Genomic DNA, 20,274 nt, shown 5'->3' with positions numbered 1-20,274 from the left:
TAGTAATTGTATTTCTCCCTGATGCTCTGACATATTTTACATGTACGAGACTGATGCCTCTAGCAGCCTGGCTGGGTTTTCTTTGCAGCATTTGGACTAACGGAGCACTTAGAGAATTCACTCTACAGTGAACAGTTTTTCTTAAACCATGAGAATGCCTCTAAACGTTAAAAAAAAGAGGGAAACTGAGATTTATAGAACTACAAATTTTAGCTTCAGTTGGACTTGAATCCTGGATAATTTGCATTCATTTAATGATAGTGATACTGTCAGTTCCCTCCAACGGAATTCTAACAAGGTCTTAATCCCTTAAGGTCCAGACACAACAAACCGAAATCAGTGAACTAGCGGATATGAAAATGCCCTGCTGCATCACCTCACCTTGCCTGTGTCTCGGCCAAAAAGTTGCACATGAACACACTGCAAAGATTACAGCCGACAGCTAGCAATATGAAAGGAAATACCCCTCTATATCAGCAGACAGCGGTCTGTAATTATTCAAAAAGGGAAACCGGAAGACTTTTTTGACGCTATTTAGCCAGTTGGCACACTGACAATGCAATCCAATACTGAAGGAACAAAGCATATTTACTGTGTGCCAGTGAGCAATTATACAAACTATCAGGAAACATTTCTGCTAACGAGCCCAATGGCTAAAAAAATTATCTGACCTTATACAAGAAGTTGGTTTTGACTTCAATTCCTCTTGACTTTAGCTGTTTGCTGTCCTCATTTCTATTTCTCTCTTGTGCGCTGAGCTTAACTGCCAATCAGAGCAATTTTATTCATCAAAGGGCTCCACTATCACCAATTCATCCTGCTGAATAAATGGAAAACCAGCACCTACTACGGCCGACAAGGACCAATTACATGCCACAGCGTCCAGGGCGACAGATACTTACTGACGGCCCGACATTAGCTGACAGCTGACCATCGCGTTGGTGTTGTCAGAGCCTTTATCTTGATTAAAGAAACCAAGTTTCTGGTCAATGTTATGTTGCAGAAATCAGATCACAGAGCAGCTTTCGGTACTGGTATCAACTTAGTAACCAGCATAGTGTGGCTCAGTCCACGCGTTTTTGCTGGTTTCCCTCTTACAGAGCCAGGACTGTATATGAACACTGGATTTTTTTTCAACTCAAACACACAGAACGGAAAGCTAGTGGGCCATGAGGAGATAATCGTTGAATTTGACATTAAGTACATTGATTAAAATCGTTGGCTACATCCTTAAGTGCAGTTCTAACGCAGTGAGTGTTGAGAAAGAGAGAGACAGCAACCAAAAGAGGGGGAAGTGAGCAAATTGCCACCGAGAGAAAAACTGCTTGATCTAAAAATACACTGATCGATCCTAAACTAGCCAGCTGAGACAGACAAGAGGAAGAGCAGTTGTTGAAGAGGCGATTAAGCCATCTCACCTCATCTTGTGGGGAGGGCATTTCTACAATTTATTATCATGGTGGCTTTTAAAATGGGTTTTGGAGACTTCCATGAGTCTTTGGGGATGCCCAAATAGAGTGAGTGAAAAGACTCATCTATATCTACAGTGTTACAATTATGCAATACAATATAAAAAGTTAGAATAAAAATAAGAAAAAAAAAAAAATCTGGCAAAATTATGAGTCAAAAGGCAGAATCTTCATTTCCAATATGTGCTTTATGACTTCTGGAGTGCATACACACAGATGAAGATTACCTGTACAAGTCAGGTTCTGGTTGTTGGCACTCCACCACAGCCTGCAGGGCTTCCAGTTGGTTCACCGACTGACACACTGCTGTCTCCGCCACAGAGTAATGAGTCTACAAAACATACACAACACAGAGATACAGTTAAATCCTGATGAAAGAGAAACATTGTTTCTTAGACAGTGCAAACACGTGAACAAATACTGGAGATCTACACTTTAAACACAAAGCCTTATATTTATGACATAACTGGTTTGGTCAGTTGTGACTGCTCTGCCTGCGAGGAGGCTACGCCTCAACAGCTTTCCCTGCCATATAAAGGAGAGAGAACATCAGTGAATGTGTTATGTATGTGTTCACCTCCACAAAATCTAGGGCTGTATCAGACTCAGAATTATGTCAGTCGAACCAGATTTGGCTGTTCAATATGAATATTGGAAGATTTGTTTTGTTTTCCAGATGGAGTTTTAAAGTTTGAACAGGCTCAGAGGGGCATTCATTGTGACAGCGGCATTCACATGATATAGTTAACAAGCTAAAATTGCTAACGACATCTTGCAAACATTTTTTTTTGACACTAGATATCAACAAATGCAGAGATTGTATCGTATTAACTTGCTGTGAGCTGTAACTGTACCACTGCTTCACCTTATGGTGCGAGCTCTCTCCCTCTGTTCTGCTGCAGCTTGTCTGCAGCTGCAAAGAGTAGCGTGACAGTCAAGAGCACTCACTCCAAAGCAAATCTGTGGACCAAAACGTCCCCTAAAGCACAATGCGCAGAAAAAAGAAGACAAATCATCCTTGAATGAATCCCTATGCCAACTCTATTTGGGTTGACTGTCTAACCCTCTGACCTTCTGTAACACCAAAGATACTGACTCTGTCCAAAACAGCTGAGCTCATTTTTTAAAACTTGTCATATAATGTATATTTGGTCAGACTAACCTGATCCCTTCAAACTGTAGCTACACTAAGAAAAAATAGAAAATATATGGATGTGCTATGGCGGTATCACTTTACAACGCACGCTGTACTATAGCTACAAACAGCTGCAGCTGACAGCAATAGTAGGAATTCCCAGGCCAACATCGCAAAGTGAGGCTAAGCTCGGTGAAGATCGGGATGGCTAAGCAAGGTGAGGTGAGGCAAAGCGAGGCAAGGTAAGGAAAGGAAAGGAGAGGACTTTATAAATGCAAAAATAAGAGGCACAAAACACTCAAATTGTATTTTCATATCTAAGTCATTTAATTTTGTTTTTTCCATATACCTGGCACACCCACAGGCTAGCGTTTCTCATGTGACAGACAGCCGCAGGTCTGCCAACTAATCTCTGTCTTCTTAATGAAAGACAATGATAAATTGTATAAATAAATAAATAAATAAAACATGCACACAACAAATTCCTTTATGAGAGGATAATTGAGAAAATGTTGAAAATAGAATATAATAAATTACACTTGGATAATGCTGCACAGGGATTTTCTGAAAGTTTTGTGGAAGTGTTTGTGCTATCTTTTGTCCGGCCTCTGCTAAAGTCTGTTTGCACTATGTGCTTTAATTTTCCATGCACTCTGCTCTTCTGAATGCCATTCGATAAGAAAGCCTTAGACAACCTAGGAGGGTGAGTGCTACAATTCATATTTTTGAGGGGGTTGCACTGGGCCATGGTTAGACTCGAACATGCAGCTGCTGCGCAAGTACACAGCCTTTGTACATGGGACACCTGCTCTACCAGGTGAGCGACTGTGTGCCTCACTAAAACTCATTTATGAGTAGCATGAGGTTGCAACCATGTCAGTAACATGATTCAAGTCCTACTATTGGTTTTACACAAAATTCTGCAAAACATCAACAAAGGCAGTGATGAAAAGAACGGCCACAAAATATTTTAAAATCTATTCAGTGATTGTGTTATTTTGAAGGAAATGCACACAACATGTTTATCAAACCTCAAGGACTAAATGTAAACTTTTTGATGAATGTAACTTGTTTACACGGCACGGGGGAGCAGGTGGAGCAGTGGACTCGTTTGCAGTTTTGAATTGCAGGATTGGATGTGGACAAGCAGCTATCTTGTTGACTTAATCAAATGGTTGTTTGCAGCACAAATAGTAGCACTAGTAGGCTGTTAGAAAGTTTTATGCCAGAAACTCAGACACATCACAGAAATTCTCAAATACACTCCCAAAAACCAACGCACGCACACACACACACACACACACACACACACACACACACACACACACACACACACACACACACACACACACACACACACACACACACAGACCTTAAGGTTGGTTTCTCCATCGAGGCTGGCTGTGGTGATGTGACAGGTGCCATCTGCACGATCTGATGACAGCAATGCCAGGTCAGCTGGGAATGTCTCATCCTTAGCCACACGAACAATATCCCCCACCTGGACAGACAGGCAGTAAAACACACACATACACATCAAGGTCGATAGTGTTTAAGTTTTATAATAACATTTACTTACACTGTTTTGAAATTACCCTTAAGTACATTTTTCAGGAAGGGAGTTGAATTTAATTTTCAGTCTGAATTTTCATAAAAGTTATACCTCATAATATCTCATCTTTGTAAAGAACCAAAGTGGAGACAAAGTTTGTCAACTTAATGTTCAGAAAAGAACAGAAAAAATATTCCCTTTCTATCTTTTTTTCCTCAAAGAAGAGCACTGGATACACGATTTACAGAATAGATGCACATGTCGTAGCAGACAAAAAAGCAACTTAATTTCAGTTGAACTTTAGATAAAATAACTCCCTCCTGTAGACAGCAAGTCTGCTGGCTGTGACTGGGTAAACATATCAAGTGTACTTGACGAGCTTGAGAGGTTCATTTACTGATTCAATAAAGGACACACGTCACTTAGGTAGCACAGCCTGAACTCTGAGGATTTGTGTGCGCTACAGTGTTCTGATCTACAAGCAGCAGACACCTCAACACTGACCAAAGAGGTAATGTCAAGGCTGTAAATATGCAAATAGCTCAAGAATTGGCTATTATGGCACATTAGTGGTCTTCAAGCAAACAACGGGCTACAAAGACAAATAATGCCATCTAGTAAACTATGGATTTCAAACAAATTTTATTTTTATCTTATTTTCAAAGACTGTAACAGATACCTCATTCACAGAACATCCCCATTGCTTTGTGTAAACCACCCCAGTTTCTTGCAATCCTAACAAATGAAACAGATCTCTTTTCATTAACAACAATATTTTATATCTTCTTTCCATACAGCTTAGTTCTAGAGAAACACCACAAGCACAGGGAATTTAAAAGCCAAGCTTAAGTTTTAATGGCAGTTGGCTATAGAGTTGCAAAAAAACAACCCTACTTTTAGGTACAAGCTTACCCTTTAACATTTAGAGATGCAACTATAAAACTGAGAGGAACTGAAATACTGAAGTTTAACAATTTAGACAATAGCCAATACCATTTTTTTATTATTGTTATTTATTTCCCCCTGTGTGCCAGAGAAACAAAGATATCCTCATTATAAGAAAATAACTGAACTGTTATAAACACTGTTTACAGTGCAGTATTGTCGGAGAAACAAAAAGGATGCGTCCGCTAGGAGTTTACTGGGAGACGATCATCAGTCTGTAGTCTTGAGCCCTGCTTTTTAGTCTGTGCAAAATTGATGTGACAAAACAGAAGACCATTGGCCACTGCCATTGGCAAATGCTAAATTAAAGCACAATCCTTTGATTTGATAGAAGTAATGTCTTAAACCAAAAGTAAAGCTCTGAACTGGAACAGCTGGTATAATGCAGTTCCCACACGGTGTAGTAATTGCCGTCTTACCCTGATGTTCTTGGATCTTGTCTGGACCAGACTTCCACTGCGAACCACAAACACTGGAGCCCCGTTTACCTCATTGTCCGCCTTGTGTCTCAGCCAATCCTCATAGCCCTAATAAAGGAATTGAACCAATAACTGATAACATGCAGCAACTGACTTTAAAACAGCATTATTGATCAGTGAAGGTGATACTGTGCTGGCACAAATAGTCATTGATCAACTGATGTGACCAATAGCTATTTAAGATATTTCAAACAGCTGTTTATATCGATGCAAAGTTTATGACAGGTTAGTAAATTAAGCATCCAGAATATATTTAACATTGATGACATTTACACAACAAAAGGTTTTATTTCTATCAGAACTCAGCTGAATAATAAGCTGAAACAAGTTGTTTATCATCAGTCAACTACAAACTAACTTTAATGTGTTAGGGTTAGGGTAGGATACTACATGAACGCAAGTTCCCCATTTTCAGCCCAACAAAGAGGAAGCCATCGTGTGTTTCTGTTCTCACCTGTTTTATGGCAGTTACTGTGATCACAAAGAAGAGAGGCAGGCCGCTGGTGACTGGGGAAGTTGGGGTGTCTATCATTAACTGTAAAGACAAATACAGGGGTTGTTTTGCACAGGTTTCAATGAATTGGAAGTGCAGTGGAAAAAAGATACCAGTCTCAGTAGTAGTGCATATGACTGAGAAAAAAAGCAAACTAAAAAGACAACAGAAAGAAGTAGCGGCTGATGTGTCAAACAGGAAACCCCTATAACTTCCCATGAAGGTTAACTGTCAGTTCAGAATTACACACTCAAACAAAACAACACATGAAAAGCCTCAAAAGCAACATTTACTGGAGCAGAAACAGCTTTCCAAACCTTGGGGAATCAATCAAGAGCTTTTTGTTCAGAAAGTTGCACACATATTCTTTCAAAACTCAAGTGATTAAAAAAACATAAAGTCAAGCATCATTTTCTGCAAATCATGGCATTTTTTTGCCTTTATGGGACAGTTGACGCTATAGAGAGACAGGAAATGAGTGGCGAGAGGGAGGCAGGGTAGCGGATTCAAACCAGGGACTTTGCGGTTCTGTGGTATGCAGATATATGGTTCGACTCAGCCACGAGAACACGCTACATAGAACTGTTTTTGCAGACTAGCCTATAATACTTTTGAGAATCACAGAACATAGAAGGACAGTGATGTGTTCTATAAGTTTTTCTGGCATTACTTGCTGGATATCATTTTAAGATTTTGTTGCTTAACATTACACCAACAGCACAGTTGTTAGCTAGAGCTGCAACTACTTCCTGGCTGCTGATTTTGAGAGAATATGAGCAAAAATGCAAAAGAGAGAAAAGTGTCTATGGTATTTGCTTTTGCTCAAGATGTAAAAAACCTAGAAAACCAGAATGTACTGCCTCATGCCAGACCGATAAATGCACCCACTGGCGGGTGACCTAATGTTCACTCGTGTGTGATACAATAGTGGCCGGCATTCCGATTTAACAGTAATCTTAAAAATGTTTCTGAAAATATTTTAGGTGAGAGATAGGCAATATAGTAGCATAATCTTGATTTACATTCGACCAGCACTTAGTGTTACTGTTTGGATTGGATTCTGGTCCGAGTTTGAGGCAGAGGGAGGGACGGGTCTGTCTCTTGATGCACTTCTTCACTCTATGTGTCTGCTGTCGCAACATGGGTTGCCAGAAATATAATAAATAATAATAAAGTTTCAGAAGTACAGCCTGTAGTTGAGGCAACGGTCCAGAGAACCAGCTGAATGATGGGGAGGGAGGAGAGATATCTACTTGGTTAGATAGAGGGAGGTATACAAGAGTTCATCCAAACACACCACCCACATTGTTTTGACGCAAGACTGGTTGAAAATTGGCAATTGAAGTTTCTCTTTAAAGGGTAACTACACCCTCAAATTCTGCTAGAACAATCCATGCAGCGGACTCAAAAAATGCAAGAGGAGTTAGTGAGCAACAATGAAAAATTCAAATTTAAAAATGTTTTGGCTGTTTTACATAAAATGTTTTAAATCATAACGTCATATGAGACAAACATTAAATTCACAAAAACATTCAGAGTTTGCATGCATTATAATGAGACTAAGGCTGTTCTTGACTTGTTTTGCTAAGGGAAGTAACGGTTTGCAGCCAATCTCGGAATCAGCCATCTAAAAACGGTCAAACTGGCCATCTGAGAAAACGCCGTGTTCACAACGTCAAGATGAAAAGAGGCCCTCAATTCAATGATTTGAGACTAAGCTGACTTCAGCTTCTTGAGTGGGTGAAAAGAGAGCCTTTTTAGACAGAGTCAAGTCGATTGCTCTGGCTTCACTACACAGGCCCAAATAAATCAGGAGAAGGCTGAAAAATCTGAAAGCCAAATCCTACTTCAGCACAGGCTGACTGATGCACAGTGAAGGCCTAACGCCTTAGGACGGCTGTAAAGACACACATATTACTTAATGCGTGGGTGTAACGTTTTAATACAGAGGCAGACCTGCCTCTCTGCTGGTCCCTAGAAGTCGATGAGTCACTCACTCGTGCACGCACAAACAGACATGCACAGATTTGTTTTTAGGGCATACTGAGGTTGCACTTGACTTGTCACCATCAAAAATGAAGTGTGTATGTGCATTTATGAGTGTTATTACCTGCACAAGGAAGATGATGAGAAAATAGAAGTTGGCTATTCTTCTGAACTGCTCAAACAGATTCTTTGGGACAAAATTCCAAATTGTGTACTGAAAGAGAAAGAAAAAAAACAATTAGGACAAAGATTAAGTAAAAGGGTATCGAATGAGCAGGTTATATGTGGGTATCAAATATTTGAGGATCTTATAAACCCTAAAAAATGCTAGTCAGAATTGCATTTAAGAACAGCAGGAGAACTTAGCCTGTTTCAGACTATACTGTAAACTGACACATTAAAAAATGGTATTCATTTTGAATTAGTTGTTGAAAGATATTAGTTTAATTGTTAAGTATGTGAGACACAAAAACCATGCGAATCCTGTTGGCTGACAAAAAAAAATACACATCAAATAACTTAAGTACTAAAATAATCTTTTTTAGGTGTACTCAGATATTTTATTTTCACTTTTTTCAGAGTTGCTGACTTCATTATAATGCACATTCGTAGCTCCAAGTAAAAGGAATATGCTAAATTGTTATTCTGACATAAAAGTCTTATGGTAAGTGGTGAAGCAGTTCATCAAGCTGCACTAGACCATGGGCTCTGCTGTTTCAGACTGTTGCTGCTTCAATCTTAAGTTTCAATTCATCGTTTCCTATGCATGGTCTAGAAAGAAAAGCTGATGGAGGGTTTTTTGTTTAATTTCTGCATGTATTTTTAATGACACATTTCACATTACCAAGGTGAAGTTTATCACATTAGTTCACAGCCTCACCCAGACTAGCCATTTTTTATGTGAGCTGTTTATGTCACTTAAAAATGAATGCCTTAAAATCAATTTAATTCTGACTCACGTGACTTAACCCTACTGTCAATCATTCAATCAACTGGCTGATCAATAACAGCCATTCCTGCTGGTGGGAGGCAGCAGCCCCTTAGGGATTATTATCTCTCTGTTAGTCCTCCAACTGACCGACTAATGTCTGAGAGGTTTTGGCTGTTTTCAAGTCAGATCCATAAGTAAACTTCAATCACTCATCTTCTCTGCACAAAGTTAGTTAAAACATTTTTTTAAGAACGTAGTTAGAACGTATGTAGACAATTAGAAAATTAAACCATAGTAAAAAAGACAAATTGCTTCATTCTAACTGACAAACATGAAATACTTTATCCATTACACAATGGGTAAAATACCATTGGTGAATTGAACAACACTTAATACCTTGGAGGAGATGATTCTGTTGTCAGCAAAGCGTTGCGGTATGTAGTGGCCATGCTGCGGGAAACGGTTTGCCACATAAACCGTCCTGGTGTCACTCTGATGAGGGGGGTCAAAGCCCTGAGGGAAGGGAGGATATATGAGAAGGGAGAGAGACAGGGGTGGGGCAGAAGAAAGGGACAAATGGAAAAAGTGGAAAAGGAGGGAAAACAGGTTACTTACTGTTATGTATCTCTCTTAGTACATTCCTTATATTAGACATCACTTGTTTATTCTTTGCACAATAAATATAAATTCTCTTATGTATGTCTTTTTTATCAAAGTTACTTTATTGGGGCTCTGTGTGAGGTTCAGACTGCATGAGTTGTCTAGTCATGGATCTCAACATGGAGGTGACTGAGTTGGCAACAACATCTAATGGTGCTAACTCCATTAACAGGGCTAAACAACGGGAACAGTGTTGACAGAGGTAACAGTGTTAACCGGGGGGTAACTGGAGGGTGGGCACTATGATTTCTCAATGACAATGCCTTGATATCAGCAGTAAATGTTGTACGCGCACAACGCCAAGTGTGATAGCCATGTGCGCTAACATGACAGAGCACAGGCGGCTGGACCACCATACCGCAAGGAACCATGGAAAACCTCACACACCAAGGTGTTCTGACTTCATTCCCCCCTCAGGATGCCATTACTCAACTAGCCTATATCTTTACATTGCCAATAGTGGTGTGCTGCTATATTAATGCCCTGACTGTCACATACAGAACCTTTATTAGTTAGGGCATTCCTACTGTATAGTTGAAAACTGAATATTTGGGGATTTTGGAGTGCTGGCTTGACAAAAAAAAAGCAGTATAAGTATTTCATCTTAGGCTTCAAGGGGTTGAGATCAGCTATTTTATTACCTTTTTTTGGTTAGGCAAGATCTTTTATATTGTTGGCATTAAGCAGAAGCAACTAACCCCTGAAAGTCTATGCAACACTTAAATCTCCAAAGAGCAACATTATGTTGTTCAATTCAGTATGATTTCCCTTACTGGATAGTTTCTATGGGCAATTATTTTGTCTGCTGCAGCAGAGGCTATTTTGAAACTAGAAGGATTCTTTAGTGAGAAAAACACAGAGAAACAATACCAGACACTCCTAGTGTTACATCATGCAGGTACAGACAATGACATATGCTTACAGTGCAAGAGGGAGAACACGGTAAATATTTCTTGCTCTGCTACTGTTTGTTATTGCATGTTTCCATTCCAACTGCTTTGAGCAGCCAGGTAGTCTAGGTGGTTAAAACATGTTGGACTAGCAAGACACATTTTCTGGTTATTTAGACCAAATAGTAGACAAAGCTTAAATATATGTTCATAAAAGCGGGGCAACTTAATTAAGAAGTATTGAGTGTGAAATTAGTGTGAAAAGGTAGTTGGCTAGCTTTGGCTATGAATGTCAAACATGCAAAAAATGTAAAGTCTCTTACCCACTGGTTTATATTAGAGAGGGTTTTAATATTATCAGGTAATGTTGCTGATTTTTCATCCTTTCATATGCACACCAAAACAAAGAGATGGACTTTTAGCTATCTATCCTTTTTTTGTTACTTAGTTCTAGTATCATTTTTTGGTACTGTCCTGTGTGTCACATGCGTACCGACTGCTATTCTAAGACAGTTAAAGCAAGTGCTTACAATCATTTGCAAATGTTCTATGACGTAGGTTTACACACAAACACACACACATACGCATGCACAGAGGAATGTATCCGGGCCACGTCACTCACTCCCACACAGATTCACCTCTGTTCAGGGACACATGTAAACTATTACTGCCTTTCTGTTTCACTCTCTCAAGCTCTCCATCTGCTGCTCGTTTCTTATTGTTTATTAAATACATGCCCCACACCTAACACTAAGACAGAACTGCGACAGCACAGATGTTAGCCCTTTGCAGTTTTTACAAATTGTCTCACCTGAACAATAACAGTAGGACTCTTCAATAGAAATAAGTCTAATAAACTAGCCATGGATGTATTTTGCTATATTTGGTCAGCAAATCAATTTTTAATATTGCAGGGAGGAACTGAGAAACAGCCACATGAGCTGTTAGAGGAAGAGCTGTAGCTCGCTCTTACTGTGGTTTGTGACTAGAACACCTCCAATACGTCATCAAGGTAAACAACAGAGACTCAGCAAGAGAGCTGAACTTAAACCACACCGTCTCTCTAGTGCACTGTGCTAGTCATTCATGGCAAACGGCAGCATTTTGCTGATATGGTGGCTGACAAGGTTAAACACATTACAACAGGCCAAATTGTTTCCATTACAGCTTGAGAAATAATGCTGAATCAAAAAAGTTTAAATTCTAAAGCTGTAGCACATTTCTCCCAAAAGAAACGTTTCGGGCCTTTGTAGCTTTGTAGCAACTCATTTGGCTGATAACTGATACAAATATATCCACTTCTACTGCTTTTTTTTCTTTAGGGTGGAGGTGGCCAATACCAGTATTTCATTTTAAAGCCAATATCTGCTGATACTGATGTTGTGCTTATATTATCGGGCATCCCTACTTGTAGCACATTTGCGCTCGTCAGCTAATGTGAAATTCTCACAAATCTAGCGTTAATAAATGAGCCTGGTTAAGGCCTACAGTGCTAAACTGGGTTAAATAGTTGCCAAAATAATTAAATTTCCTAAACTTTTAAATCACAAGTTATGGGGAGTTGTGGAAAAAACTTTATTTGATTTATGAGCTTGAAGAATGCCAGTTTACTTCTCTTTGATCACAAATCTATAGTATTTTAAAGAGAAGGTCAACTGAGCATGTAAACAATGAAAACCTTTTAAAGCAACATCCTGCATCACACCAGCTGCACATACAGTACTGCTTTCATGGTTTAGTGCAACCAGAGTTTGACGGTGTAGGAAACGAAAACCTACCCAATACTACCACGGTTTGTTAACACTGGCTGCATTTAAACCAACATTACTTAATCATGATTTTAAATCAACGTTTATGAACCAGCTATGACGACCCAGTAAGTGAGTTTTGTAAGCAGGAAATGCCTGCATCTAACCAAGAAGTTGTTGAGTCACTGGCATTGATCAACAAGCTATTACATCCCTGCAGAGAGATTATGGTGATTTTGTACCTTAGGGCAGTAACACATTTCTTAATACACCTTAACAGGATTACAGTAAGGGACCTTGATGGTGGCGGTTGAAGGAGATAATTTCTCATTGCCTTTCTCCACCCAGTTTGACAGTCTGAGGAGAGGGACATTCTTTACCACAACATCATTCAGTTAAGCTATCAGTGAAGTTGCTTAATCATTAATATCTTTGCACACACAGTAGCTCAAGTTAGCTTAACTGCCAGAAACAACATGCAAAATGCTGTGTTGAATTGTTAAAAAGATGTGGCCTTGTGAAATTAAGGAAAGCACCTCACCCTGGTTTTGAACACAGTGGGCTAATTGTTGCCCAAGCTTCAGTGGATGGCTAATGACACTTTGCACTGAAAAGAGCAACTGTTTTATGAGTGTCTGGTTCATATTGTTGAAGAAGCAAGTGAACATACAGATGACTGATTACATCCAGGGTCATTCAAAGTTTATATAGCTATGGACCAGAGTTGGCTGATATGACAAAATGTTCCTATTGGCTAGTATCACCTCTGCTAATTTGTCTCCAGTCTTTATCACCACCAGCACCAACATATACAGAGTTAAGGTGATCCAACAGGCTAATGCCTGATGCAGCTACATGTTTTTCAATGCTGAAGAATCAATGCAAAATTACATTACTCTTCACATAATTCAGATTATGAATGTTGGTCTGCACAATGAATAGAAAAAGCAAGTACTCCAACAAAGAGGAAAGTAAATGTCGTGCTGTGATTCAATCAAAGATGGCCTGTTGCAAGCGTATACACACACTTCACCAACCAGAAGCAATCAAATTAGTCAGCTGACATTAATCTGTCAGTCACAACAACAGTGTTATCTACCCTGGACAATAGATGATCATACAAATGTGCAGCAATGTCACACCAGGATGATCTTTGTAATAAGACGCACTGAGATGCTTGGTGGGTAATGACATAGATATTTTTAATCAAGATTTAAAACCATATATTGTCCCTTTGTTGGGGCCTATCCTGACTCAAATGCCTGAGGTGTATGCTCCTCTTCAGGCAGCAAATAACAATATCAGTCTGCAGTATCTCATTTGTGTCCAGTAAATTAGTCTTACCTGTAAATAATGCCTGTAACAAGAGAATTACATGATGTAAAGTGTACCTGCTGTATTTAGCTTTAAGGGGTAAACTTGAGGAGGAAAAAATAAATCACCAATATAAAGTACTCTAAATTGTGAAAAACACACAAGCATTCAAACAATGGATTGTACCTATTGCTGATTCCCCAGACAAACTCTTACTATTTCACTCTACACAGCACAGACAAATACATCACTAATTAAAGGCCTCATACAGCTAAAACCACAATCATTCATTTGATTCATGTATATACACCTCTGTAGCCCTACAGCAATCAACAAGTCCCAATATTAAATTTATTTTTGTTTAATATCAAAACTTAATCCAAAGCAGGCTGTAACTATTGTATTTGCTTAAAAATACATAGACTATACTTTTTAAACTTTCAGATGTTCCTGACATAGTCAGGATTCAGCAGTAATGATGAGCCAAAGAGTTAAAAGTCTATCTAGATTGCCAGATTTACACATTTGGAACTGCCTTTATTTAAAAAACAGAGTTGAAATGTCTGCATAGAGATGATGTCATACTTGGCTGATGGCTGGGTATGACTGGCACATATTAGGGGCACTTAACCGTTTCATTAAGTACACTAATGAGGTGAATCCAAGTAGGAGCCACTTTCAATTCTTCATTTCCCCCATTACATTTATACTACTCTCAAAAGATAAGATAAACAAATCAGGTAGAGGATAAGTCAAAAAAGGATTTTTTAGAGCTTAGGAATCATTAATATTGCACAAAGAGGCCAATACTGAATATCAAGACACACACATTTTTACGCCACACATTTGCCGGCTGAGCTTTGAAATTTTGAGTTTCCACATTGACCATAACCTATAAACAAATAATACTGACATACAGTATATACTGCATAGCAGGTATTCCAATGTGGCTTTCTTGTAAAATTCTCCACAGCTGAAATCAGACTTTTTATTCTGTCCCCTGACTCTCATGCATCCATCAATTTGTAAGACCGACAGGTAATTATTCCCTGCATACAGCCTACAAGTCCCACAGTGCCTTGGGGGAAACACCGCCCGGAACAATGGCTGGGCAACAGAACAGACTAATGCATCACAACCAAGTCAATGCACTGAGTCGTATCGTCGACTAAGAGGCATTTAATCAAATGCTTAATCAGAGATGGAAAGAAGGCGTTGCATAAAGAGCAAGTAATAAAGAGAGAAAGAGCTGCAACACAGAGGGAGGGAGTGAGAGAGAGCAAGGGTGTTTCTAGTCAGATGTGATAGGTGCTGCTTTTGACTGTATTACTGATGACAACAGCTAACAAAATAACTACAGGCATGCCAAAAAGATATCTAACAACAAGTGGCATGGAATGAGAAACCTGCAGCCAAGCTACAAATGATATGGAACTTAATATCTGCATCAAGGGTGGCATTGGCTAGTAAATTATCAAATGTTTTTCTACTTTATTACAGTAGATTACTAGGGTTGCTAGGTTGCTGCAGCAATGTCTGAATTATCCTAAATGAGACTGACAAAAGTGTGCATACTGCTAGCTAAGATGCATAGTGTACCTAATGTTATAAATACCAAATGATACTGATCCATATAATTACACTTCTTAGGTTTCTTTTCCATTTCACTCTGACATAAAAAAAACTTGCAAAGACTGAAACCTGATTGAGGTAATGCAATAAAGTGACCATTTAAAACCTCTAGGCTTGTTTTGTTTTTCAAAATTGCATCATACACTAGTCACTGCTTGCAACTGCATTACCAAGCAATGACAATTTTGAAAGCTCTTTTCTCTTTAGGCATTAAGGCTATATTCAAAATGCTATATAAGACATATCAAGCCTTGCTGCAGAGAAGCTTTACTGGTGAAGTAAGCCTTTGGGAAATCAAGCTTAAAACACAAAACCTAATAATGTGTCACAAAAGTTATATAGAGGACTTCATGTATTTGGATGTTTCTTGCATTGAAACACAAATATTAGAATATGTGAGTTGACCTTCATATCATGTGGTCATGGACCAGGAGCTGCCTGGAAGGCAGCATGTCAGAATAACATTTTATATGCTTTGGAAAATAGCCAGCAATAATATATAAACAGCTATATGCAATGCCCCATAGGAAGTACTGGAGATGACAAAAAGTTCTCAAGTCATTGCAGAACAGGATGTCTAAGGGTTTTCCCAGTTGCTACCTTTGCTTGTGCTGTAATTACAGCAGGTCTTTTATGATGGAAATGCATTACTAGCATAATGTCAGCACTGCTGGTGAAAAAAAGACTGACAGTAAAAGCTTGTCATGCTGCCAAACTCTCCCGCCTTCCTCCTCCTTTCTCCTTAATGTGGACCACTGTCACAAGGAAGTAAGTAATAAGGAATATGTGAGGAAATAAACAGAACTGCATTACTTTTAAACTTATATAGAGGTCAGACAAATGCACCCCAACAAACTTTTTCATTAAGTCCAGTTGCATTTTAATTACTCTTTTAATTAAATGGGAAGGTCAATCATATGGGATGGGTCAAATGAACGGAGCTATCTCAAATTAGTAGGAGGCCACTTTTTCTATGAAGTCTAACTCTCTGTGGTTCTCTTAAGAAAAAAAAAGAAAAGAAGTGAAATTAACCTTTAAAATCTGAGCGATATTTTGAGTGCGAGACAAACTTGTAGCTAAGGAGAATTCACTCTAACCCAGTGGTTCCAAACTGGTCCAGACACTGGGTCCAGATTTCTCCTTAGTCATTAGTTCAAGGTCCACACCTAAGATATATTACCATATATTTGGTTTTACTTCACAACACCTGGGCTTTGAACACAGTTAAATAAAATTTAACGCAGGGATAAAGTGCTATTACTTAAAACATATTAAACAAATAGTACTGCAACCCAAAAAAGTGCATTTTATTGATTTAAGACCAGTGATGCTGCAAAGGAATGGAACATTAATAGGCCAAATAATACCAATAATACCAGGGCAATAACATAGTTGCTGTACTGTAGTAGCTGTATAGTCGTCGTCGCCCCCCCCCCAAAAAAAACAAAAACAACAACAAAATAAAAAACAGTTTGGCCTGATAAGAGGTTCATAACAAAGTATGTAGGTCTGTAATTCAAAATAAAATGTTTTCTACTGCCTTAACATATTCACGACCCACTGTTGTACCATGACCCACCAGTTGGGTACCAGTGCTCTAACCAGACCCAAAGTACAGGGTGTTCTCAGGGACAGGGACTAGCACATGAGAGCTTTGAAACACGTTAACATTGATTAAGCTCACTGGCTGTGGAGACATCAACACTTAGACCAATGTGTGACTGATCTCTAAACACTCATTCATTCATTCATTCACTCACATAGGCCTGCTCCCCTCACTGGCTAACAAACCCCAACTACCAGTCATACCAGTCTCATTTCAACTGTATTTCTATGTCGGTTCTTATCCAAAGTTGAGCAAACATGAATTACCTAAAAAAATAGAATCATATGGCCATTGTGACATTGCAGCATGACTGAAACACATCGTTAATTCATCCAACAGATTTCAAAGCACATTATATATACTATACCCCTGTAAATCATTCCCTGCAATGGCAACATCAGTTAAAATCAAAATCCGGCAGGACTCATTTGCTTGACATGGTTCGCTATTGTCCTTCACCCGTTCTACTTGTGCATTTGCATTTCAAGGCGTTAACACACAACCATGTTTGCAGGCAAACAACAGGTGATTACAGCAAATACAGGACGCTCTCTACGGATATGTAATCTTTCAACGTCAACGTTCGAACGTAGCCAGCGCATACAAATTTATACGAAGTAATGAATGAGAAAACAAACACACTGGGCCGAGTCAAGCTTGCATTAAAGTTCCAAAAAGGGAGACTTCAATTGAAACTAATATATTACCGGCTCTTAAAGTTAGTCTGTTGGCTTACTTAACACAAATAAATAAATCACTATGAGTTAAGTGCGGTGTGTTAGCAAACGTTAAGAATTAACGCTAACGTTAGTGAAGTTAGCAACGCTGTTTAACTTTGCCAAGTTTTACATTGGTAGCCACCTTGCTACCGTTAACTCTCGGATATTTTTTAACAACGGCATTCTGTGGTTAAAAACCAAGCAAACTTCAACTCCACTTACAACTCCAATTTAAACTCAACCCGTCTGTTTTTATTTCAGCGTTTAACTCGCTAGCTAAGTAGCCCGTTGTCGGCTAATTAACAGTAGCTAACTAGAGAGGTAGCTAACACTACCTACACCTGACTGTCATTACACTAAGACACACAACATTGTTTTGGACACATCGGCAACAGCTAATAAGCTAGGTTGGCTTGCTAAATGCTATCCAAACAAAGTTTATATAGCTTTCCATGGATTGAGAACTCAAATAGGCGACTACTGCTGTGAGATAATGAGTGCTAGCCTTCTGAGAAATGCAGGAGAGTGGGTTTACCAGCTGTTGTCGTATCCACCGTAGCATCCTTAGCGAATACGTTCCAAGTAGCCAGCACAGTCGCTAGCTCCGCGCTAGCAACTAGCTACTCCAACAAAACCGTCCCGAACCATAAATATCTCCCCCCGAAGGTAGCTCCTCTCGGTCGCATCACGCGACACATTCATGCAGAGTAACTGTACAAAACAAGAAATTCGGTCCTTCCCATTCCGCGGTAATGTCAGACAAATGATCCCCGGTAAAAGTGACAGACGGCTGGCCACGGAGTCCCAGCGAGCTACACTACATCTCTGCTTTGCCACGATCAGTTTCCCCCTGCCAGCACACACAGCTCTGTGCAGACTGTGGCTGCTCTCTAGCGGCCTCACGACGCCTCCTATCTGTCTGCAGTCACCAAAGATGGATGGATGGATGGATGGATGGATGGATGGACGGACAGACAGATATATAGATTAAAAGAAAATGTAAAGTAATTAATAATTTAAAAACAATGACCCAGTATGTGATATATGTGTTGTTGTTTTATAAAGACGAGTAAGAAAAAGGGGGCTTTACTAAATGATTAATGCAGGCATATGCACAAAAGGTTTCTTGTATAGCTCAGATAAAAAGGTTGAAAACAGTCATTCTATAGTATATCGCAAAATACCATATTAGGCTATATCAAGTGGAAAAAATGAATCGTTCCAACTGTAAAAAAAAAAAAAAAAGTCATAGTACAGCATTTTGAAGAACATTATAGTATAGAATGTGGAAGAAAGGATCCATAGAGGGAACATTACAAGTTTTGAAGGATCAAAACAGCCTCTTGCTCGTTAGGTCGAGTAGAGCCCCCCACATGCCTAAGCCTGGTGCAGTGACCCAGGTTCGAGTTCAGTTTGCACGCATTGCTACATGCCATATCCCATTCTCCCCCCCTACTTTCCTCGGTTTAACTACCCTATAAATAAAAGGGAAAATGCCCCGCATTAAAAAAAAAAGTTAGAGTTTAGTATGTGAACAAACGCCATACTATAGCATGTGGAAAATAGTTGAAAAAGTCATTGTTCCAGATGTCAATAAAACTTATAATATAGCATTTAGAATATTATATTGTAGAGTTTAAGAAGATTCATCGTTAAAAAATGTAAAAAAAAAAACAAAAAAACCCCCAAAAAACCTCATAGTATAGCATTAGTGTAGAATTTCATGTGAAAAAAATGGTCGAAAAACTCATCGTTCCAAATGTCAATGTGGTAACAACGGTCAAAAAAGTCATCATTAGAGATGTTGATAAAACTTATGGTACAGCATTTTGAAGAAGTTTAAAGTGTAGAGTTTCAAAAGAACGGTCCAAAAAGTCAGCATTTAACCTTGTAAACCTGTGGAGCAATGTCACTTTAATTGTGCTGCTTTTATACCTTTCACAAGAATTTAAACCCCCAAGCCCTACCAAATTTGTGCAATTCAATTAAAAAAACATGGGAACAAAGGAAATGAACTAGCTGGTGAGAAATGTTTCACGAATTGCTAGAAATTACTAGATTTAGAAAATGATGAAAAAAATGTCAAGGGGAGAAACAAAAGATGCTAGGGCAAAACGATATTATAAATACACATAGCCTATTCAAAATTGTTACATAATTGTTTGGTTTTTTTTTAAACTTTGACATGCCCGTGTATGATTTTTTTAAACATGACTTTGTTCGACATGCTGTTGTATGGTTTTTGTTCATCATGCCTCGGTATGACTTTTTTTGACATAGGTAATTTTCTTCTGCTTTTTTACCAATTTCTTACCATTTCTCTCTGTCTTCTCTCTTTTCTTATTGCCTTATTCTGATATTTTTGAAAGAAATCAAGGCAATTTCATCTGGTTTCAATGGGCTAATTGCCGTACTTAATTATATGTGACATGAATAGGATGGCACAATTTTACATGTCACAGTAGGGAAAGCATATGTGTAACTACTGAACTTTATAATGGCTAGACCCAGTTCAGCTGCTTCAGTTTCAGTGTCTGTGTGTTGTCCATGCTGGCCTCTGTTACACTGTCATGACTTACTAGCACACTTGTATAGGATAAGGTACCATTTGTTATTTATAGGGGGTCCGGGGTGGTGGGCTAATGGGAGGGACATTTAACTTTAAATGGTCATATTTTTTAATTACTTTAAATCCCCCCAGAACCCCAATATGGG

The 20,274-nt window shown here is 38.9% G+C and overlaps 1 protein-coding gene across 6 annotated transcripts in view; it reads right to left on the bottom strand.

The window, feature by feature from the left end:
- atp11b (ATPase phospholipid transporting 11B) overlaps positions 1 to 18,427 on the bottom strand; it is a 65,573-nt gene extending 47,146 nt beyond the window's left edge. For 4 of the 6 annotated variants that reach the window (XR_015776583.1, XM_088077480.1, XM_088077481.1 and 1 more), the window contains exons 1-7: positions 18,095 to 18,426; positions 9,387 to 9,503; positions 8,184 to 8,273; positions 6,035 to 6,115; positions 5,521 to 5,628; positions 3,977 to 4,105; positions 1,697 to 1,800 (exon numbers count right to left, since the gene is read on the bottom strand). Coding sequence is in view for 5 of the 6 variants with exons in the window: in XM_088077480.1 (XP_087933606.1) it covers positions 1,697 to 1,800; positions 3,977 to 4,105; positions 5,521 to 5,628; positions 6,035 to 6,115; positions 8,184 to 8,273; positions 9,387 to 9,503; positions 18,095 to 18,121 (656 nt within the window). In the remaining variant the exon portion in view is untranslated. Of the gene's footprint in view, positions 1 to 1,696; positions 1,801 to 3,976; positions 4,106 to 5,520; positions 5,629 to 6,034; positions 6,116 to 8,183; positions 8,274 to 9,386; positions 9,504 to 18,094 lie in introns of all 6 variants that reach the window. The other 2 variants (XM_088077482.1, XM_042514199.2) reach the window with 2 other exon arrangements.
- Positions 18,428 to 20,274: the final 1,847 nt, after the last annotated feature.

This window comes from Plectropomus leopardus, chromosome 5 (assembly GCF_026936395.1).
Source record: "Plectropomus leopardus strain MGB_pleo_1.0 chromosome 5, ASM2693639v1, whole genome shotgun sequence".
In the NCBI taxonomy this organism is placed as follows: Eukaryota; Metazoa; Chordata; class Actinopteri; order Perciformes; family Serranidae; genus Plectropomus; species Plectropomus leopardus.
Note: the sequence above shows the minus strand (reverse complement) of the source record. Positions and strands in the feature narration are given on the sequence as shown.